The sequence below is a fragment of the Drosophila persimilis genome, unplaced genomic scaffold (assembly GCF_003286085.1).
Source record: "Drosophila persimilis strain 14011-0111.01,24,50 unplaced genomic scaffold, DperRS2 tig00000798-arrow-arrow-pilon, whole genome shotgun sequence".
Classification (NCBI taxonomy): domain Eukaryota; kingdom Metazoa; phylum Arthropoda; class Insecta; order Diptera; family Drosophilidae; genus Drosophila; species Drosophila persimilis.
Genome location: NW_020825355.1, coordinates 824303 through 848014, shown reverse-complemented (window position 1 = coordinate 848014; position 23712 = coordinate 824303). Strand labels below are relative to the sequence as shown.

At 46.4% G+C, this 23712-nt stretch overlaps 2 protein-coding genes across 7 annotated transcripts in view; both read left to right on the top strand.

Moving 5' to 3' along the window:
- LOC6602933 (DNA polymerase epsilon subunit 2) overlaps positions 1 to 23712 on the top strand; it is an 85935-nt gene that overhangs the window by 39255 nt on the left and 22968 nt on the right. The window lies entirely within an intron of this gene.
- LOC6602937 (protein vein) overlaps positions 18492 to 23712 on the top strand; it is a 33477-nt gene continuing 28256 nt past the window's right edge. For all 6 annotated transcript variants that reach the window (XM_026992988.1, XM_026992991.1, XM_026992990.1 and 3 more), the window contains exon 1: positions 18492 to 21085. In XM_026992988.1, coding sequence (XP_026848789.1) covers positions 19699 to 21085 — 1387 coding nt within the window. In that variant the 5' untranslated portion in view covers positions 18492 to 19698. The remainder of the gene's footprint in view (positions 21086 to 23712) is intronic.

Here is a 23712-nt window from a genome sequence, read left to right as displayed (position 1 = left end):
AGTTAGTCAGGGAAGCTGGAGCGAGAGACACGTATAAATATTTGACCATAACAAGTTATTTACTATGATCAGATGGTCTGCAGGAGATGGGAATGGCAGGAATTCTCCAGGGCTTGAGTGGCGATAGCAAATTGTGAACTATTTGATTTGGGAAACAAAACAAAACAAAACAAAACAAAAAAACTAGTAGCCGACAGCTGCAATTTCAATAAAGCAACTGCTTTGCGCTATACAGGTGGCAATTGCAGGCGGTGCATGCAACCTGTGGCATAGAGAGAGAGAGAGACCAATCAGCCACCGGCCAGGCCAGGCCACATGATGGCGAGCCACGTTTAATGACAAGATCAAGCTCAGAGACCCACACCACACCACACCACACTCCCAAGGCTAGAGAGTAGTAGGATCCAAAGCCTGCGAAAGTGTGGAGCAAATGTTGTTGCAGTTGCACGCTGATCATGATGATGATCGTAAAGTGAAGTAAAGTAAAGTTACAGCAACAACAACAAAACCAGCTTTGGTGGGGCAGCAGCAAACAGCAAACAGCAAACATCTCTCACCTGTTGTTGCTTGACTAGCTTGTGGCTGTTGGTGGGACTGTTGGTGGCTAGTGGTGCCTGTTGGTGCCTGTTGGTGCCTGTTGGTGGTGGTGCCTCCAATGATGTTGCTGCTGTGTGTCTAGTCGACCGCCACCGTCCTCGTCATCATCATCCTCGCCGTCGTCGTCGTCGTCGTCGTCGTCGTCGTCGTCGTCGTCGTCGGTTCTTTGTTGGAGTCGACGCAGTGTCTGGGAAGTCGCGGAGTACGTCTCGCTTTAGTGGCAGTCATGGGAATTATTGTTTATTGGCATTGGCCACGGTTCCCCACAGTCTCAGACGTCGTCTTAACCCCACTTACTTGGCTAGGCAAATAGAAAGACGACGACAACCTGCCCCCAGACGTTTCTAGGACAGATTTCATTTTGACATTTCTATTAGGAACAATTTCGTTAAGAAATTCGAGAGGTGAGAAAGTGAAAGATGCTAGGGAATTGCCTAAACTTTGGCGAGGGGGCGGGGGGAAAGTCATCTAAAGAAAACGAGTATATGGGGGGGAAGAAACAAGGAGAATTCTGAATGTATAAAACCGGATAGAAGAACAGCTTTAATCGTACTCGTACATTTATCTTAGGAGGATACTTAATCGAGGCACTGGTATTTCCAAATTAGTCTTCGAGCCCATTGCATGTCAATCCTTCGACCGAAGGCCAGCTGTTAAATGCAACTGTTAAATGCAGTTACTCGTAGCGGGATCCAAGGGAGGAGTGGAAGCTCTTTCAAATTATAAAGCGGCTTTTTGAATGCGAATAAACAACAAGTTTTCGCGCAGAAGATCGCTGGGGCGACTGTGGGGACTGCGAAGACTGTGAGGACTGTGGAAGACCCATCCGTTGGCTAATGGGCAGGTGTATGCAGGGTATGCCTCACATTTGTTTAAGCAGCGGGCAGCTGCAAATGCCCCGAAGAGCTTAGCGACCCAGAGTCCAGAGTCCAAGCCACGTGGTCAAAGCATTTAACCAGGGGTTAGCCACATGACTCATGGTCCCCCCGACAATCGTTTGCCGAAACTAAGAGTACGAGCATATATTTACCAACCTGTCTATCTGTCTCTCTGTCTCTCTGTCTGTCTGTCCGTCTCTGTATCCTTCTGTACGTGTACATCTGTGTGTGGTCTTGGACTGATAAAGCGGCTACCTTCATTAATTAGAGGAGTTGGCCGAGAGAGATGGAGAGGGAGAGGGCGCTCGGCACCTTGTTGCTCATTTGTTGCCAACAGAACGAACGGTGACATTCTGATTGAGAACCTTCGCTCAAGCAACTACCATTCCAGCACCTCACTTAGCACGCCCCACACACACACACACACGTGCAAGCAGGGAGGGATACACACACAGATACTCGTACTTTTAGGGATACAGAAGCAGCAGCAGCAGCAGGAGCAGGAGCAGAAGCAGGAGCAGGTGCTACCATTGAGCACGACCCCGAGACTTCGATCCGTCGCGTCGCTTCGCTTCGCATTGCAGGTCCTAGCCCAGCTACATCCCCAGACGTTTGGCTGCTTTTGTGTTTGCTTGCAGGATGGCAGCTGTTCTCGTTCCTTCGGCCAGGATCAACGACTTAGCACGTGGCGCATGTGGCGTCCGCTCTCCCTGTGCTTGTGTGTGTGTGTATGTATTTTTTTTGGAGCATGGAGAAGCAGCGGCTGTGTGGCTGTTTGGCTGTTTGGCTCCTGCCAAAAACCAAATAACCAAAGAGAAGAAAAAAAAAAGGTCACTCGGGAAGTGTGCCTTGGACTCTGTGAGTCTTCGCATCTTCCCGTCCATTGTACAGGGGAATCGTAGTGGCAGCTGCTCCTTGTATTCCTTGTCCTGTGTATTCCTTGTTCCTGCTGCTGCCTGGCTTTGTGTGTGCTCCTGCTCCTGCTTCTCCTTCTGCTCTCCTTGCCTGGGTTTTTTGCTTCTATTTGCTTAGCGAGTTGTCATTATTTATTATGGTTTGATCCTTTGTTTGATTCCTGCTCTTTGTGCGTCTTAATTTAATTTAATTACGATTTATGTATGGAAATTTTTTGGGAAAATTACCCAGCCCAAAAACCTCTTTAGAACCCCAAGGGTTAGGTTTGGTTCGGCCCGGCTCGGTTCGCTCTCTTCGATTCAATTCAATAATATTTGGACAGCACACGCATAATGAATTGGCACAATATTTTTCCAATAGAGGGGTTGCAATGCCCCGAAGAAACCCCGTAACTCGGAACCCGTAACTCGGAACCCGTAACTCGGAACCCGAAACCCAATTGCCACTCGAATATTTCACACGCAATTGCATTTCGGAGTAGGGGAAACTTACAGACAGACCAGACCCCAGACCCCAGACCCCCGAGCCCAGACCTACCTTCGCCCCTTCACAGATGAGCCTGATGATGGGTTAATTGAGACATTTCATCAAATCATCTTTTCAGGGTGGGCCCTCAACAGATACAGATACAGATACATATACATATACATATACATATACATATACAGAAACACATACAGAAGATACACAGACGCCCAGATACAGATGAAGAGATGTGAGAAGAACATAAGATAATTCGCGTTGAGGCTTAGCGCCTGGGAATGGGCTGTTCTGGACATTGTCTGGGCAATGTTTTCAGATACTTTATCGCTGAGATGCGTTAAAATGTTTCGCGCTTTTTATTGCGCTTAACGTGATTTCTGTTCTGGACCCTGTTTCTGTTTCTGTATCTGTATCTGTATCTGTATCTGTGTGTTCGCACAGCATCCCCCGTATAAATTGACAAACTTATGAGGATCCCTCTCTCTGTCTCGGTTGCCCATCCGGCGTGTGCGGCATTCTCTTATTGATTTTATAATTAAGCGTTGTCATTAAATTTTATGAGCCTGCCACAGAGATTGCGGCCCTATACAACACCTAATTGAGCTGTTGATCCCACCGACTCGTATATGCAACTACTTCTACAGGGACTTGTGCCCCAAAACACTTCCAATTTAATGATTCTCCATAGCATAAGCGTACAGCTCTGAGTCAGTGTACGGGCAACCCTTGATCTAATCAATATAAATCCCCTTAATCCCTAATCCCAGGCTGATCTTTCGTTCCCTTTGTGTCTAATTCGGACCAAATACTCGTACATAAATCATCTGCATAAATTCGCCTTGGAATTTCCTTTGTTCGGGTTTGCGGTTTCTTTCGGTTTCGTTATGGTTTCGTTTTGGTTCTGGAGGCAGTTCATCATGTCCCAGCGTTGATTGAATGTCTGAGCATTTCTGAAATTTCTTCAACGCTCTCTACCCATATATCCTCGAGCTCCCTATATAAATCTTGTTGGGATCCTCCATTGTTTAAGCTTTTGGTGAAGCTTTCGGGGTTTGTCTTTCTTTAGCCCCAACCTCGGTCCCTCTCTCTCTCTCTCTCTTTCTCTCCCTTTCTCTCTCTCTCTCTGATTGCACACGACTGACTCATGGATTCCTGGGACCCTAGACTTTTGCTCAATTAATATTAAATATAGCATAAGTGCCGCATCATTGGGGAGTCCACTCCACGCCACGCCCCTTCGTACATACATAGACATTTCATCTGCCGCTTCAAGTCCCCGATCAGCTGACAACTTTATCTAGCTGATGGACTGCTGGATGGACCACAGTGGCTGTGTGTGGTGCCTCCGTCTGTCTGCTTCCGTTGCCGGAAGGCGACTCCGACTCCCGACTCTGTCTCCTCCTGCATCTCAATCTCATTGTGTCGCTAATTGTCTGGCCTCTGGCCTGTGTGGAAGCGTCATAAGCCGCCGCCGATGCCGATGCCTCTGCCGCTGCCTCTGCCTCTGCCTCTACCGTTGCCGCTGGCGCAACTTCTTTCAGGGTTCAGGCCTCGATCCTCTTTGTGTCTAAGCAGCAGGTCATTCTTCCTGTTTATCTGTAAGCCTCTACCTCTCTTCTCTCTGATATGAGTAGTTTTATGCCGCAACACGCACAATTTACCTCCGAGAGCAAACACAAACAAAAACAGAGAGTCAGCTGACTCATGTCGAAACCCTGGAGGAACTCCGACGAACCTCTGGAAACCTGGAGACCTGGAAACCGGACCTCGCCCGAAGCCTGGACTCTAGGCGGTGCGTTTAATGAGCGGAACGGATTTCCACTGTACGCTTCAGCCGGCAGCCGTTATGTTATCCTGCTCTGCGCACAGCTTCCCCTGAGGCCCAGGCACAGTGGGAGCCAGAGCCACACAATGCGCCCATAGATCGTCTGGCAGGCAGTCATCTGTGTGTGTATGTCGTTGTGTGTGTGTGTGTGTGCACTTAAAATCCTATTAGGCTCAATTATCCGCTGATATTGCGTACACGATCTCATCTCAGGTTTGGCTTCCTTTCATTGCATTCTCACTCCTGAAACAGAGAACCAATACCAATACCATTTTCATTTCGTTTTTCATTCATTCATTCGGCGTTTCAGCTTCCCTTTCGCCGTGTGTGCTCTCATCTCGCTCGCTCTTATTCCAGGAATTCAATTTGTCTTTCGGTAGCCTAAGACCTAGCCAGATATCCTGGCAGGGCGTCCAGTCAGTAAGCAAGCTGCTCCATTGTCCAGCACACGCTTCGAAATGACATTGATTCATATATTTAGTGTGGATGTGGAGGGAGAAGGAGAAGGAGCAGGAGCAGGAGCAGGAACAAGGCTTGATCTATTAGTACGATACTCTACCACTTGTAGGAAATAGGAAATAGGAAATAGGAAACAGGATTCGGTTCAGCTGTCCGCTAAATGGGTGCGTGTCATTTCTGTAAGCGATCTGATTAACGCCGTTTGCCGCTTCTGCTGCTGCTGCTGCTGCTGGCCATCAAGGGGTTAAGACAGATGCCCCTCCTGCTGCCCCTCCTTGTACTCTTACTCCTTTGGAATGCCATATTCTGGGACACGTTCATTCGATGCCACTTCAAAAGGCGCCTCTGCCTCTACTGCGCCTCAGCTTACCGTTAAATGAAATCACTTTTAATTTCAGAATCTCTTTGAGACTCTCCACTGCACTGCCTTCCTTCTCTCTCTCTCTCTCTCGCTCCCTCTCTGTCCTCTCCAATACAAAACCAATATAAAAAGTGTCGTATTTCAAATGTTTCATAAAGACATCAACTAAATCAAAAGCGACAACAGCACCTAAGGCCTCCTTCCCTTGGCCAGGGCCACAGCCGCAGCCACACAACAGCATCCACAGCCACAGCCACAACAGCGACTGAGACTGAGACGACCACATCGATAGCCCACAGCAAATGTTCTCTGGCGATCGTTGAAAAATTAATAAAATTAGTAATCAGCGCTTTAAATCAACAGAAATCAAGAGGTAGCCAAGGCAGTCAGGCAGTCAGGCAGTCAGGCAGGCACTCAGCCCACGGAATGGAGGAGAGTCGCCCCGAAACCGCAGATTAGATAGCGCCGCCGTTTGCTGCTAATGATTTCTATTGCCTCAGAAGAAGGCTGCCACTGTGGAAGCCGAGAGTTTCATCCGAGGCAGAGGATGATGCTTCTGCTGCTGATGCTGCTGGCCGGTTGCCGGTTGCCGGTTGCCGGTCTGTCTGCCCGCCTGCCGCCCGGCTAACTTATAATGAAGCAACAACAGCAAACAGTGAAAAGAACGAAGTAGATATGCTCTTTATAAGATTATTACATTTTTAATCTGTGGATAGATCAAGGGAGGATTAGAGTAAATATTGTTGGAGCGATATAAAAGAAGTTGTAATCTAGAAAAAGTTTAACCTTTTATACAGAAAGTAGAAAAATGGTTGGGGATCTTTGTAAGTCCAATATTCTTGCTATGCTTAAATAGTGATTTCAAGGATTTACAAGAGTTTTTTCCAGAAAACTTAGAAAAGTCCTGTGTTGTCTTTCAGAGTTTTCATACAGTGAAATTAGAACCCCCAAAGCCAGCAATTAGCAGGAACGTTTATAGACCAACTTAACAATGCTGCCATGCATCTTGTATCCTAACAAAGATACAAAGGCCATTGGCAGGGTATGAGCGGAGGTGAGAGAGATTCTTAGACGTTCAAGGTCTGACCACAAAGGGGATCTTCTGGCAGCAAACTGAGGCAGAGGCAGCCAACCAATTGGCTCACACTTTGGCGTTGGGCATGGAGCATGGGGCATGGAGATCGCAAGCATTAGATAAACTTGCCACCAGCATCGAAACAGCGATGGTCTGGCCTGGCCTGGTCTGGCCTGGTCTGGTCTGGGATGGGATGGTTCTCTGCTCCTCTCCGAGTCGCTTCTTCTTTGGGGCTCGTCATCATTATAAAACGAATTGATGTGCGATTATCGCTTGAGGTCTTAGCGCCAGCTTTGAGAATGTGAATGGGGGGCATGGTCAAAGGGATGTGCTTAAGATTGTGGATGAAGATGACGATGGAGCTGATTATGGCAGGCGCAACCTTACACAGCCTCCAGATCATGCCCACTGCTTCTGTGGGATGCCCAGGCCCCTGCCTCTCTGTTGCATCAGATTTTCACCTTCGTTTTTTGTTTTGTTTTGTGTTTTTTGATGCTTTTTTTTTGTTGCTGCTTGGAGCTGGAGTGCTGGCAGTGTGGGAATGCGGCTGTTGGCTACTTTGCAATTTTTGCTTTGGCTTTTTGCGGTGTGACTGCCAAAAACAATTGATTTCGATTGAATGCACCGGCAAAAGGGAGGCCGGCCAGCAGCCGATTCGGCCACATTCCACAGGCCAGCAAAGCAACAATGCTGTGGCATCAGCAGTCAGCAGTCAGCAGCGGCAGCGGCACAAACAACAAAACAATCACAACAACTGTCAACGCCCAGGCGACGGCGGCGCCGCAGACCAGAAACTCTTTTAAAAGACAATCAGCGACACCTTTTTGGTCCAAAATACTCTCGCTGCTTTTCGAGAGCTTTTGGCCAAGACGAGGAGCAGCGGCAGCAGGAGCAGCAGTAGCAGCAGTAGCAGCAGGAGAACACAACAAAAAAAAAAAAATGGCCAAGTTCGTTGCTTAAGTCTTTTGTTTCGAATTCAGACGGACACAGACACAAAAATTGAACTCTATCCCTTTGTGAAGTGCGAAAGCGACAGTGCAAAGAACAATGCTCAGCTCCTGTTCCAACTGTGGCTCCCAGGCTGCTCCACAAGCTGCTTCCAGGCTGCCCTGCTCCCCAAGGCTCACCAGTTATGTCGCGCCATGTTTGGCGTATGATTTCAAAAATTGCCCTTTTTGGGGTTTCGACTTACAGCTGCAGGAGGAGCTCTCCACCATAGGACGACCATAGGGTGGGAGAATGAAGATGAGGCTGCAACTGAGGCCATGACATCATATTTGGGTGCTAAAAGCGAGCCGCCCTTGAGTCCTTGCATCTGCTGCATGGCCGTCGCCGCCGCCGCTGTAAATAGAGACGGCAAAGGTTTGCCCCGATTGGGTGCGCTGACAGTCGAGAGATTTTTTTAGAGCGCACAGCACCAGCACTCCTCTCTGAGTTTCCACTGTTTCCCAGCCAAGAGCCCACAGATCCCCGACTTGGTGTCGAAGTTCGCACATCAATTGCACAATCCGCAAACAGCAATAATCACTGTCAGAAGAGATTAAAGCGATAAGCCGAGACAGAGGATACCCAGGCAGCAGCAGCAGCAGCAGAAGCAGCATCAGCCGAGCCGGACCCAGACGGGTCCCAGGCCCAATCCCAAGCCCAATACCAAGCCCAAGCCCAAGGCGAAGGCAAAGGCAAAGGTGCAGAGGCACTCACTGGCATCTCGGACAGCCTCAATTGGGTGGCCAAAAATGAAATCATTAACACCTAAGATAATAAAAACGCAGTCCCCAGCACCAGATAAACGCATTTCGAGTGCCACTGAACGCCTGGAATGCTGCGTGTGTGGAAGGGGCCACGGATGGGCTCTAAAGAGGGCCAAAACGAGTGGAACGAAAGGAGTGGACTGGTAAGAGGATCTCTCTCTGTAAACTGCGGTTGATTTCTATCTTTTCATGGGCGGCTTTCGGGGCACTGCGAATTAACGAAATCAGGAGAAGACTTACAGACGAGAACCGGAGGATCGGATCGGATCGGATCGGATCGGATCTGTTCCCAGACTACTGCTCCCATCCCGCTCCCAAGTGGAGTCCCCCCGATCAAATGCTGAAGTTGAAGCCGACACAAAGCCAATTAATTTATTAAATTGAAGTATGATGCCGTGGCTGCCAGGCAGGGGAATGCAACAGAAGGCAGAGGCAGTGCTTTGGGGGCAGCTTCATGAGAGGAATTTTGGCGACAGACGCCTAAAAGCAAAATGGAATGGAACGGGGGGTTTTGTGTGCCTGTTTTGGTCAAGAGCAAAGCAGCGTGTTAATTTTTACCAATTTGCGGTGCCAGCAATGGCCAAAAAAGAAGACAAAAATTACCAAAAAAAACAAAAATAAGATGAAAAAAAAAAACAGACGAACACTTTGGCGACGCGACAGCGTCGCTGCAACATGTTGCGAAGGTGCAAAACTAATGGATTTCGTCGTCGTCTTTCGGTCGCATTTGCCTGCCTCTTGCCTCTGGCCCCTGCCCCCTGCCCCCTGCCCCGTGCCCCCTGCCACAACACCGCACTCCACGAACTCTTTGGGCCAGTAACGAAGTCAACGTCCAGTCGCCAGGGCATGAATGTGCTTTGCTTCCCAGGCGCTCATGGATGCCTCTGCCCCCCAGCTCCTTGCCTCCCCGTCCTCCTCACTCCACCATGCTATGGTTGTGTGTGAGTGCGCGTTTATATTGATATATTATGGCCACGGTTTCTTTGGGACAAAGATCTGCTTATTATATAAAAAAAAAAGAAGCGAAAAAAATAAACGAAAAAATACAACAAATCAGCCAGAAACAGAGTCAGAGTCAGAGAGTCCCCGAGTCCAGGCCCCGGGCCCAGAGACCAGAAGACCAGAGACCACAACAGACCCATCCACACATCCCCAACCACCAGTCCAGTGCTACAACCACACATTGACTCTGCCACAGCCATAGCCCCATCCACAGACTCTGCCCCTGCCGCTGCCACTGCCCCATGCCACATCCACAAGGTATTCGCATAAAAGGCGCACAGCAGAAGGCATCGCTGCGGCAGATCTTGAGATCTGATAAGAAAATGATAAAAAGGTAGACGCCAGTTTTTAATTTGATTGGAATGGAATTTTCAGATGATTGCAATGTTGCTAAAACGGCAGCGCCGTAGAGCTCTCCACCAGAGCCCAAACCGTGCGGTGCGGGGCGCAGGCTCCAACCAGGAGACTCGGGGCTCGGACTAAGGCGGGAGATGGAGATGGGGCCGACTGTGAGAGGATCCGACTGGGACTTGTGATGGTTGTTGCTCTTGTGGGGGAGTGGGGGAGTGGGGTGGTGCCACGGGGACAGAGTGACAGAGAGAGAGAGAGAGAGAGAGAGAGTGCTGCTGGCCAGAACTGAACTCATTGGCCATGGGGTGTGCAACAATAACCAAAAGTTATGGGTTGCATGAACCAAAAGAGTGCGGTACATTCCCTATACGTCTAAGGACGGATCGAGAAATACATTTATCGGAGAGATTTGCTTCTGAGGTTTTTAAAAATTACAGCAAATCCGTTGATACTCGTTATTCTATTTGAATAATATGTTGATTTCCTTCACTTTTCCTTAAGAAATAGTTTGAATATGACTTGGACTAGATAAAGTAGAAAAGTTTCTCGTAATCTATCTGGCAGACCATTTGTGAATGGCAGAGTATTCCATTCATCTTTCATCTTTCAAGATCTTCATTGTGGTTTCACTGTCCCAGAAGGGTAACCAAAGTCCGGAAGTTGAAGAAGTGAAAGTAAAGAAGATGAACACATTGGATCTCCGTAAACTGGAGATATTTTTTATGTGTTGCATGGAAGAAGAGTAATTCCCTGTAGCGTACTCCGACGTCCTGTGTTGTCTGATCGACATTCCATAGGTAAATTTGCATCTTGCGCCGCGTCTGTCATTTCATTTCACCAAAAGTACACATACACACACTCTTGCAACAGCAACAGCCGGGGCAGCCGCCGGGGCAGCAGCAGAGGCAACAACAAAAGGCAGCAGACGATGGAAATGGAGCTGGTGGCAGTGGCAGTCGCAGAAGGCAGGGGAGACGTCGCCACTGGCGGCCTGAACGCCTGGCTGGAGAGGCCGTCGCCGAAGAGTCGTCGTCGCCGCAAGGATGCGAGGAATAGGAAGCAACGTGGATAGTTTGGCGATGCTGCTGACTCTGCCTCTGCCTCTGCCTCTGCCACCGCTGCTGATGCTGATGGTGATGGTGCAGCCGATGCCGCCACCTTAATTTATTTCATCTCATGCAATAATTTTTGTGGTTAACAAGTTTTGGCGGCATCGTTAGCGTCTTCACACGCTTCGCGGGATATCAACACCATTTATTGCCGTTTTGGTATTTTCCTTTTGCCTCTCTCAGCCTCAGGTCTGAGCCTCAGAGTCTCAGCTTTAGCCACAGCCACAGCCACAGCCACAGGTCTCCCCCTTCCGGCCCCACTCCGTGGCACTGTTGCTGCTTGTTGCTGCTCTTTTTTTTTGTTGTCTTGTTGTTGCAGAGCGATTTTATTGCTTGATTTTTGCGGTTTATCTGCTCGCTCTCATATAAAAATCGATTGGATTCCCGTGAAATTGATAAGTCAAGTCAACGCCGTTGTCCGCCCTGGAACTCTGGATCTCTTACCCTTGCTCTCTGGCTGCCCCTTGGCCCCCATCGGTCGTGTAGTCCTGGCCAGGCGCTGTCGTAAATTATGCGCCTCGACTAGTTTTCTACATTAAAAGGCAGACGCCAGCGCCAGCCACAGATTTGCCACCGATCCCAATCCCACTGCTCAGGCAGCGGTGGCAGGCAGCAGTGGCAGCAGAAGTGCCAGCAGAAGCGGCGGCGGTGGCGGTGGCGGTGGCAGCCTGTGCCCGGTAGTGTTAAAATATTCGACCACCTAGGGTCCCATGGAATTTATTTAGCCCGAACCCCGGCACACATTTCTGCCGCTTTTTATTAACTTTGGGCATGTCATCAGCTTGGACTCAGTCCGAAGTCCTCTTTGCCAGGCTTCTTTTTTGTCGTTAAGCGTTCGCCTAATTGAAATATTAGTCGAGGATCTCACTGGGTGAGTCATGGGCCTCTGTGCTCGACATAGAGTTAGAGTCGAAGATGGATATGAGTCTGGGACTAGGGAGGAGGACATGGAGTTCTATGAATGCCTGGGAGTTCAGGAGTCTGCGACTCTTTTATTTATAGCCCATCCATCGCCTCATTGTGACTCGTGTGGCTCGAGACGTTTTTGGTTATTTTTGCCACATTGCTGCTTGTGTCTGGAGTGGCAACTGGAAATGAGACAAGGAAGGGAGATGCTTGCATGTGGAATGCTGCAACGAATGGCGAATGCTCTATTTAAACAGATACAATCGCACTTTGACTTTATCTAAAAATAGCAGAAACTTTTTATGAAATCAATTCAAAATACTCAATACTAAATAAAATACCGCAAATAGTAGTATACTATAGTATCTTTATTTTTCTTTAATCCATACAATATTTTATGTGCAAAAAAATTATTGCAAAATAATAAAAAAAAAATTATAAATGACTAAAATAAAAACATTTCTTAAAAAGGAAAATATAGAACTAATGAGACATAATTTTCGATAATTTTGTATGGATAGTTTGCATAATTTCTATGCCATAATTCCCATCGAACTTTAGCTTAAAGAAGACTTACTGTTATTCTCCTTTCAGGAATTCTTCTACTGTTTTAGAACCTCTGGGAAGGGCATCCAAATGCCGAACCAGAACTTATATTGTAGCTTGGCGGGGCTAATTACATGGAGAATATTTTTAGGACCAGACACGACGTTGATTATCTGCAATGCACGTGTCGGTTCGGTATCTTTGTCTCTATGGCTGTCTCTACCTCCGGTCGTTGTATTTGGTCTCTGCTTGCGTTTGCCAAACAAACGTTTGTCAAACGTCAGACGTTTTATTATCAGATTATCATCAGGTCAGGTCCGATGAGCTGTCACCGAGCTGTCCCTTTCCCCAGCTAATGGGGAGACCAAAGTAAATTTTGCATCACAACCGTTCATTGTCCTCTCCCCCTAACACCCAGAAAAGCGACACTGATCAAAGCAGTCCCGTTTATGCCACAAACTCATGACTCACTGGCAGAAAGTTTCCTCGGATTGGGGGCTGGGGCTGGTGCTGGGCGATTGGCACACGTCTTAGATGTATCATGTATAAGTCAAACATTCAATATTTGCTTAGTTTAAGGTGCTTGACATCGTCATATGTGGTGTGTGAGCTACTTGGATCCGCACTTGAACAGGCCGCCGCAGCGGAAGTGCCAGACGTACTCGTATATGCTGGCTTATAGATTAGGCTATCATCTGGCATCATGGCATTAATCGATGGTCTAATTAGACACCAAGTCAACACTCAAACAGAGAAGTGAAATTAAATAAATATAATCATTAATTTATTTCGCTCATGCTCATGCCTCAACTTCAGTCCGAATGCGAGTCAGAGTCAGGGTTCAACCACAAATCATCAAAAGTCATTTAGCAAACATTTGAAGTTGAAAAATAGCCTTCAACTTGCTTCAATGCACTTGAAGAGAATCAACCGCAGAGAAGATGGATGGGGGGGAGGGGGAGGGGGGCGGTGCCGGGGCTCACGGCTAAAAGGTAACGTAAAGGTATGGGAAACAGGGAAACAGGGAAAGGGGAACGGGAATGGGAACTGGCGGTAACTTTTTTTACGGAAGCGGCTCAGGTATAGAAGAGCCAAACCAAAGAGTCACGTCACGCGTGGGTGCCCCCCCAGTGCCCAGTGCCCAGTGCCAGTTCCAGTTCCAGTTGCAAGTCTTGGCAAGCTGAGCCCTAAACCCCGAGACAGGGCAGGCCGTGGCCAGGGCCCAGACCCGAGAGATAGCGTACTTAACGCTGTTGAATAATTTCCACACAACCACGAAACCCAATTGAAATTAGAGCCCAGTCACAGAGCCACAGTTTCAGCGTCCAGAGCTGGCCACCACATGTCGCCGCTGACTCTGCCACTAACAACCTGCCGCCTCTGTCCCTCCGAAGAGATCTGATGTAAGCCAAGTGCATTTTCATTTCCATTTCCTTGCCTTCTCTCCATCTATCTGCGTGTTGCTGTGTTTGTATCTGTATCTGTACCTGTGTGCTACTCATAATGCGGAAGATTGCACCAAGTTCACTTGGTTTCTTTCCTTTCCGTTCCGTTCGGCTCTGTGTCTGTCTCCGTCTCTGCCGCCTCTGCCGTCTCTGCCGTCTCTGCCGTCTCCGTGGTTTATCTACTCTCTGAGATCTCAGATCTTGAGGTTTCTGCGTTCTGTACTTTGGCTGGCAAGTTTTTAACACAATTTAGCGGCGTTTCAGCTAAGAAAGTGAGGAAGGGAACTGGATCGGGGATGGGAAGGGCTTCAGTAGAGTGTCAGAGGGTGCCAGAGCCCCATAACGGGCTTTGTCTTTGGTTACCCATAGCCTGCCTGCTACTGCAAACAGCCACAACAAGTGCCGCAGCAAACAAATTTAATTCTTTATTCATTTACTTTAATTATAACAACCATACCACAAGGATTGGCTAAGACTGCAGACCCTTTGCTTCGGCCTTATCTGCCTTATATTTAATTTCACCGTTTCTCACCTTGTAAGCTACCATGCCTCTGACAAGAATAGTTTTCGGCAGGGGAAATTCTTATCAATGATTTTACAACAATCTGGGTTCTATGGTGTCACTGTGACTTTGCACTTCAAATAGTAATTCCTTATCAATCAGATTTTTGATGATTGCAATTTGTTTTTATAAGTCTTTGTTTAGAAGTAATTAGAGTAATTAGAAGTAATTGGAGACAAATTATAATAGATAATTATACAAGGGCTATGTTTATTTTTGGTGGAGTGGGAATTTCATTTTCATTATTTTTCATCAGCTTTTGTTTTCTTTGCCTCTGCCGGCAACCCCTGCGAAAAACCTATGCCTCCTCCTCCCCCCCAAACAACAACAAATAGAAATTGGTTGTGCCTGCGCACATTTTGAAAATTACATTTGGAAAATACAACATTCTCGTACATTTCATGTTTTCATGTTTGTTATTCTTGTGGGTTTCTTCGTGTTTGTTGATGATACAATGACGCTGCGTCTGGCAGCTGTTGTCTGTCGTCGGTTCTGAACGGGAGTACTACTGGGAAAACTTTGCCACAGTATATCCACATCCACGCCTGGATGTCTAACGTTTTAGTTCCTACACTTCCGTTTGCCACGACCTCTGCACAATGCCCACCGATTGTTTTGGAGATCTTTTTGCAGCTTTTCAAATATTGTACGATTATGTGCAGATGAGTTCTACCTGTTTCAAGTTGAGTTCGAGCTCGAGTGGCGACGTGAACGAACTAATGGCTGATAAAACTTGGCCCACTGCTGTCGACCCATTCGCTGAGGTTCTGCTATTCGTAACTCTTTGAAAGTTGCAAACAGTATTCGTCGTGGCTCGAGTACCCTTCGCAGTCATATATCGTATGGTGCGGACTGTGTACGCAGACTCTGAACAAAAGCAGAGTAAAACGAGGGGGAACGCTGTGAGTTGCTGCTGCGACCGCAACTCTACATTTATACCCGATACATAGTCAGTATGGCTACATTGAGCGACAAAGAAAACGTCTGAACGTGTCGTCGGGCGCTGCGTAGCAACTGAAAATGTATTTGTTCCTTTTGGCTATAAAAGTGATCCGATCTGATACAGATTCGGCAATCTGGTAGATCAGGTCATTTTCTATGATTGTGCGCTTTTCATTTTCTAGTATCGTCAATATTATTTTCTTCCTTTGTGGGGGCGGACGTTTTAAAAAACACATGTAACAGTGACATATCACAGAAGTCTGGATACAAGGCTTATAGCCTCTGAGCACTAGGCGCTCATAGGGGCGGACAGACAGGCATTGCTCAATCGACTCGGCTATTGATGCTGATCATGAATATACATACATATGTATATACTTTATGGGGTCGGAAACGCTTCCCTCTCGACGTTACACACATCCAATTTCACCACAAATCTAATATACCTCTATACTCATTTTGAGTATCGGGTATAAAAATAGGGCTCTTTGCTTCTGGGTTTTCTTACAATTGTCGCACTTGTCACATCCACTTCCCTGGTCCCCTCTGGAACCCTCTTCCCATTTGCCCATTTTATCGTCAGCTTCTTTTATTGTTATGCCTGCTTCTGCGTAGAACAAGTGGAAGCTTTGTTTGACAACAACAACATCAATAGCAGCTGGTAAAAAACGTTAAGTTTACACGACTTCCAACTCCAAACCGCTGAGGGGAGCAAGAGGAGCTGCCAACGTTCTCGGGGTCGGGCAGGGTCTCCTCTGGTCGTTGTTGTTTCTTCAGTTGTGGGGTTGACATTTGACAATAAAGCAAATAATCATGGGAAAAAAGCAAAGTGCCCGAGAAGAATACCACCCCAAAGTATTATAATCGGAGGGAGGAAGATCAACAGAAGCTAGATAAAAGCATTCAAAGAATGGAAATGTAACACATGAAAGGCAAATTCAATTAAGTTTATGCTGATTTATGTGATACGTAGCAGAAACAGTCAAGCGATCTACATATGTACATCATTTGTAGTTTAGCATATATCCATATATGTACATATATGTACATGCCTGTACATATATTTATACAAAATCTAATATTTCTGATGGATACGCAGGAATCATTTAGATCATAATCTTACTGATAAAAGCAATATTCAATTGGGTCCACTCGTACACCTTTATTACAGAAACTGGCCTATCAGAAGTGACCAGACAACGACAACCATAGTTATATCACGAAAGCTTATATCATTCTTCCGCAATAATTTATTGCTGTTTTCTTATCTATTTCCATTTTTACTATTATATGTTCGATATGTTATTTACCGCCGGGAGTTACCCATAAAGCACCGCCCAAACGCGATTAGTAGTTCAGTTTGAACTTAAAAGTTAAGCGAAACTAAAGTCTTGGATTGATTGAAAGTGTCTAGCTAAAAATTTCAGTGTCAAAAGGTAGGAAATCAAAGTTAAGGATAGAGTGTTGGCCAACAGAAGGAAAATGATATGGGGACATATTTTTTTAACAGCAGTTTATTGCTTGTATTTCTGATTACTTGTCAATTAAGGAAATATAAACAACAAAATGCGCTCAAATTATATGATGATAATACAAATTTTCTTTATCTGAAAGATATATTTTTTTATAGATTCGATTTATTAGATTCGATCCAATAAAGTATACAGGTTCTTGATTCTATTAATGCTGATAAATAAAGCTCTGTCTGTCTCGTTTAACGCCTAGTTCTCAGAGACTATAAGAGCTGGAACAACCAAATTTTGCGTGCAGGCTCCTGCGATATCACACTGGATCAGGTTTGTTTCCGTAGAGAGAATGGCCGTATCTAGATCTGGATCAGATCATAATTTATTACAGCCAGAAGGAAAAAATGAAATTACAGTAGCAACTTTTATTTTAATATTTATCCCACAAACACATCGAGATTAGATGATATTTGCTTCCACTCGGTGACGCTGTCTTAAAAATATTTAAATTTAAGTTTAAAGAATATGCACTAGGGTATAGAAACTTCCATAACAGACATTTTTTCAAGAAATGCTCAAACTCAACGCCGAAATGAGTCTAAGACTCATGCCGCCAACATTTCTAAGCACCAGCAACATTTACGCCAACTTCAGCAACTTCTCTCGGGGTGTATGCGTTCTACTTTGCTGGCCATTTATTACTTTGCGGGCAGCATAATTTCTAGTCAAGCAACATTTGAGAGCGGGCGTATTTGAACCGGGCCGTGCCGCCCCGAAACTCGTGAACGTGAAACATGTTTCGGACACATTCTGTTCGCTCTTGCTCACGAACGCGTATGGTTTGAGCGTTCGGTTCGACCGGCGTTTTGAATTCCCATACAAAACGCAATCAGCGTCGAACTCGAACTCAAGAAACGCAATCACCATCAAACCATCAAACCTGAAAAAAGTAGTGGAGAAAAAATAGCAGCAGACTGAATGGCAATGTATCTCACAAATTGAACTCGGTCGCGGACAAGGAAACAACAGAGCTATGTCGAATTTTTCTCTGAATTCAAAGTCCGTTGATAATATTTTTGATAATTTCGACGAAAAGAATATCACCTAAGAACGATATAATTCAAAATCGCTAGCACTCGGTCGCGCGCGTATCGGCTATACGAAAAGATATTGCAGAGCCCCCTAGAGGGAAATATTGAACATTATATTGATTATATATTGATCAACAAAATTAAAAACTGCAGGTTGAGTTTTCGTTTTTGATTTGAATTTTTTTTTAAAGAAGTGATTTGATTTTTTTGTGTGGTGAAAAATTGTCCGAATCTCGAATTTCATCAGTTGGGGTAATTGTTCCATAAAAGGACCTATCGATCCCCTGACTTTCGATTCCGTGAACGGAATATCATATCAACAGTGAGTGCGATTCGAAGTGTCCGTAAACCGTAAAGAACTTTGCACAAAAAACAGCAACGACAACAACAATACAAGCAACAACAGCCGGAGAAGCATCATCATAGACAACGGTTGTCAGTTGTCGGTTTCCCCTCCCGCCCCGTCTCACGGTCTTCGTTTGTGCCACCCGACCGGGCTGCATACAACCAACAACATCAGTCTACACTTGATATATACAGATATATATATAGTATATACAAAATATATATAAAACAAAAACGATCGATTCTCGTGTGCGCGTGCGCGAGTGTGTGAGTGCGTGTTGCATATATAGAGCCGACTGTTGCGACGACTTTTCTATATAATCGGGTAGTACGCACACAGATACACCCATCGCATCTACAGATACAGCTGCAGATACATAAATATATATGTATATATATCTAGCCAAAGAAGAAGATATATATGCGTATAAGCTGAACGCGGCGCACTCTGCTCTGTTTTTTCTTTTATAATTACTTTTGGCTAAAATTAGAAAACGTGTGTGTTGCGCCAGTGAGTGTGAGTGTGTGTCTGCCTCACTAGCACTAGTATCTGTGTCTGGCTATATCTCTGGTACATCATCATCATCATAGACGTCGTCAGAGACGATGTCTTCTGCGGCCGTGTGTGTGCCAGAAAACACTCGTCGCCAGTGAATCAGACTAAGACTAAGACTACGACTACGACTACGGCTACGGGCTATATAGACATCGGGCGAAGATCGCGTATACGGCTAGACAAACATTATCTATCGTATATCGTGCGGCGGCGAGGATTACACTTACAACTCGGCGACGAAGACGAAGACGAAGACGAGGCCGAGACGAGCCGATCTCTCAATCTCGCGCGCGTGAAAATTCTCGTGAAGGAAAACCGCTTGTAGAAGAGTGAAGGAAAAATCCAACGCCACGCGACCTTACCTCTCTCGCTCTTTCTCTCTCTCCCTGTCTCTCGTTCAATTGGGGGGCGAGCAGCGGGGCGTGGCCGTGCGTCGACTCCAAAGCGCTCAAGTGAAACGTGTAGCTGAACAACAACAAGAATTCTAAACAAAATTTTTTTATTCAAACACATTCAAACAAATTTATCCAACACAGATAGTTTTGGCAAAGATAAAAAGAAAAACGCGACGGGCAAACAAAATGAGTCACCAGCGACAGCAACAGCAACAACAACAATATCTGTGGCATACAGAAAAGTGTTAACAAATTAATGCTACAAATAGTGAATATCAGAAGCAGTCGAAAAAAACATTCTTACCCCCAATTGCATCTCTCTCCCGAGCAATCTGTGTCTCTTTTGCCCCTGCTGTCGCTCAAAATGCTACGAAACTATCGAAAGTATTTGCAGGATAAACGGAAATACGACAAGGCACAACGAGGACGCAGCAGCAGCAGTAGCAGCAGCAGCAACATTTGTCACGTTTAAACGAGAATTGAGAAGGATATTATCAGACCAGTAGGAACCCCCTAGAAGGAGCCACTCCAGAAGCAACTGCAACGGTTAGAGCTGAGCTTTTAGCCAGAAGAGGAAGATCCTTTCAGATTTTGTACATAAAATCAGGGCAATAGCAACAACAATTTTGGAGGACGCCATGTATGCGCAACATTTGCGCAAATGGAGTCTAAAAACAAAAAAGCCACTAATGCCATTGATATTGCTAATTATCTACGTCAGCAACATGCTGCTGCCGACGACAGCAGCAGCCGCAGTGGCAGCCACACACCAACAGTTGCAACAACAACCACAGCAACAGCAGCAACAGCAGCAACAACCACAAAGATTATGGGAAGGCAGTGCAGAAGAAAGCAGCTACTATATACCACTGACTTTGGATAATGGCAGCGGGAGCAGCAGTGAAAGCGCCAAGAGTACTGGCAGTACCAGTGGCAGTGGCAGCCTCAGTAGCAGCAACATCGACAACAATATCTTAAGTAGGCTGCTCAGCCGCACCAGCAATAGTCTTAGTAGCCGTATCAATCTTAAGTTAAAGCCAGCAACAGTATTCGACGCCGGCAGCAATGCAGCTGTACAGCAACTGCAACAGCAAGAGCAACAGAAGCCACAGATGCAACAGCAGCAAGTGCCACATGCTGCTGCCGCCGTGTCAATGCAGCAGTCAATGCAAAAAGTTCCAAATACTTTAATAAATAGTCAAATATATAATTTATTAAACAATGGCAGGCCCAGCGAGGCGGCGAACAGTAAAATGCGTCGCCATATACCAACCACTCAGTTGCAACAGCAACAACAGCAGCCAAAGTTGCAACAACCTAGCTTACCGCGACCTGTAAGCAATTACAGTAGGCGAGCCACGCAAAGCTATCTCATCGAGTCCTACGAAGTGCCAGACAGCCAGATTCCGGATGAGGACAGCCCGGAGCAGGCGGCGCGCAATAGACGCGACGGCAACCAGCGGCCACATCGCTCTGGCCATCGTCAGCAGCTGCAGCAGGACAAGCGGGATCATCGCCGCCAACGTCAGCATCAACGGCAGGAGCAGAGACTGCGCCAACACCAGCCGCCCCAGCAGCAGCGGAGGAAGCATCCCCGGAAGCACAGGGGACGACAGCGGGCCGGACGCTACTGCTCGGCCCGGGATCCCGCCCAACTGGCCTACTCGGCGCCCACCGTCTTCCAGGGCGTCTTCATTTCCATGTCGGCCGACCGGCGGGTTAACTTCTCGGCCACCATGAAGGTGCTCAAGGTGTACAAGCAGCAGCGGGATCTGCAGCTGCCCCAGCTGGTCCGGCTGCAGTTCGCCCTGCGCAACGCCAGCGGCGAGTGCGACATCTACAGGGAGCGACTGCTGCCGCGGGGTGTACTCCGTTCCGGGAACGATCTGCAGCAGTCCTCCGATATATCCTACATGATGTTTGTCCAGCAAACGAATCCGGGAAACTTTACCATCCTAGGCCAGCCCGTGCGGGTCACCCACTCGGTGATGGAATCGGTCAAAATGGCTGTGAGTGAAAATTATGGTGAGTTGATTTCGATTTTAAACTGGTCTAAGATATACACCCATACGTGCATATTGTAGGGTACTCTTGAAAGGTTTCATAGAATAGAGATATTTTCCCCAGAGAAGTGTGATATTAGGAAGTAGATATATTTGTTCATATCTCCCACATAGTCCATCATTGGAGATTTTTTTTGGATCGTTGAACCCCCACACACATTAGATTACTAAGTTGAACTCGTTAAAATTTCCAACGTTTTCCAAAAAAACCCTCCGAATGATCTGCTCTTCTTGGACTCTGTCCCTCCTTGTCCCTCATTCTCTTATCGCTGGACACCTTTCTTTTGGTTTCCTCTCATTTCCTTTCTTTCACTCTGTCGCTTTTACACCCGCTGATGCAGCTGCCTCTTTCTCCGCGCTGCTGTTGTTGTTGTTTAATGAAATTTAGCTGCTTTTTTTGCTGAATTTCTTATTTGCCAACTTCACGCTCTGCTAATATGCACCAGACCGAAATAATTTTATGCAACACACATACACACACACACACACACCTACATGAACATGGATAGCGTTGCGCATGCGCCTGCCCGATGCAACTTTTTGTTGAAGCTTCTGCTGCCGTTGCAGCCGTTGTGCTCCAAGTGCAAGTCTAGGCCTCGTCTTGGTCTTCTTCTGGGATTCTTTTGTGCCTTCCCTCAATTTGGTTGCTGGGCAGCGGCAACAAAAATGCTCACATTTAGAATTTATAATACCCTTAAAGTGAGTGTTACGATTGCGGCCTTAAGACCTTAAATCCTACAATGTTATGTACTCGTAGTAAGTCCTGCTCCTGCTGCACTGGAGCGCTAAATAGACTTATGTAGATGAAAATATAACTTCAATATCATATAGAGATATGTACATATTATCTCCAAGGAGATTTACTAGATCATATGTGAATGTGTGAATGTATATATGTATGCATATGTCGCTACCATGAAGACTTCTCTAAAGGTTCTTTAAAGGGTATCCAAATCTTCGGCTTGGCTGTCCTTTCTCTGCTGATATTCGTATTGTTGCTGTTTGCTGCTGCTGTTGCTAGTTGCACATTTTAATTAAATTCGCATTAACTTTGCTCGCCCTTACCCCTCGGTTGGGAAAACTTTGAAAACTCATTTCTGGTCTCCGCAGTCTCTCCATCTCTATCTCTTCTCTTTACAGAGATCCAACTTCACATCGTCATCGTCATTGCTGTTCTTCTGCTAAGTCTTTTTGTTGTAGTCTCTGCAGTCGACCTTTGCGGTTGGGAGACGAGACCGTCCTAAGAGACCCAACCCTAAGTTCTGTTTCTGCTTCTTCCCCTTCCTTTTCCCCTTCCCCTTCCCCTTCCCCTTCGCCATCGCCTACCCCTTCTTCTTCTTCGTCTTTATCATCCAGTTGTTGTTGTAATTATTCTTACGTTGCGGTTCATGAAGTTTGCGTCTGGAAAGGCGGCTAAGTGCGATCAACCGACCGCCTGCCTCCTCCCCCGTTATGCTTCGCCTTTGCTTTGCTTTTCTTTTTATTTATTTACATTTGTCTCTCTCTCTCTTTCTCACTCACTCACTCTCTCTCTCTCTCTCTCTCTCTCTCTGATCAGTCTGTCTCTGTCCTTGTTTCATTGCGGGCGCAATTAGATTTTTAATTCATTTTTCCTCTCCCTCTCCCGTCTCTCGCCCACACTGCTGCTTCTTTTTCCTTTTTCCTCTTGCTGCGGCTGTTTCAGCTTATGCTTCTTCCGTCATGGTTCCCGCACACCGCACACCGAGAGAGAGGATGTGAGTAAGAGAGCGGGTGTGTGGCCAAGCCTGGGCTTTGTTTGCCCTCTCCACCATACTCCGTACTGCGTGCGTAGATGAGAGCTGGAATTCGGAAAGGTGCATTTAAATAAGGTGAGAAGTGTCCACTGTCCACCGCCCTGCGTCTGTTCGAAGAATGCTACTATCGCAGGAGCACCGCCTAGCAATGCCTCACCTTATCTCAATGCACTTTGCCTTCTCTTCTTCTGTTCGTACATATATTCCAGAAGCAACCCTTTGGTGATCAGAGGAGATCTGAAATCAGCTGCAATCAGCTGTTCCCTCGCGCTCCCTGGATCCCTGTCTCCCTCTCACACTCTTTGTCTTTTGGGGTTTATTATCTTGTGTTTATTTACTCTTTGCATTGCTTCTGTTTCTGCTTCCTTCTGCCTGCCCCTCCTGCTCCACTCCTTTGGATTCCTCCTATCTGCCCATCATTTGGCATCGACTGCCTGCTGCCTGGCTGCTGCTTCATCAATGAATGGGAATGGGAATGGGATGAGGAGTGCGAATGAGTGGGAAAGAATAAGAGCAGCAGAGGAATAACAGGATATTTACTTTTTGTATCGATTGATTTATTTTGCTTTGGCTTTGATTTGGCGTTGCTTTTGTTGCAAACGCAGCGAATGTTTCGGGGATTTGCATCTTGAACTGCGGGTTAAGCGGGTTTCGAAAACGTAGGGGTCGGGTCTCTATAAAAAGCGATTACTCATCGAAATGCATACTAATCAATCCCCACCCACTCAAAACGCTTCTGTAGAGATCTACTCCTTTCACTTTGGATCCGGCAAATATGCCAATTTCTTTGGTGTACCAAAGTGTTTTACATATG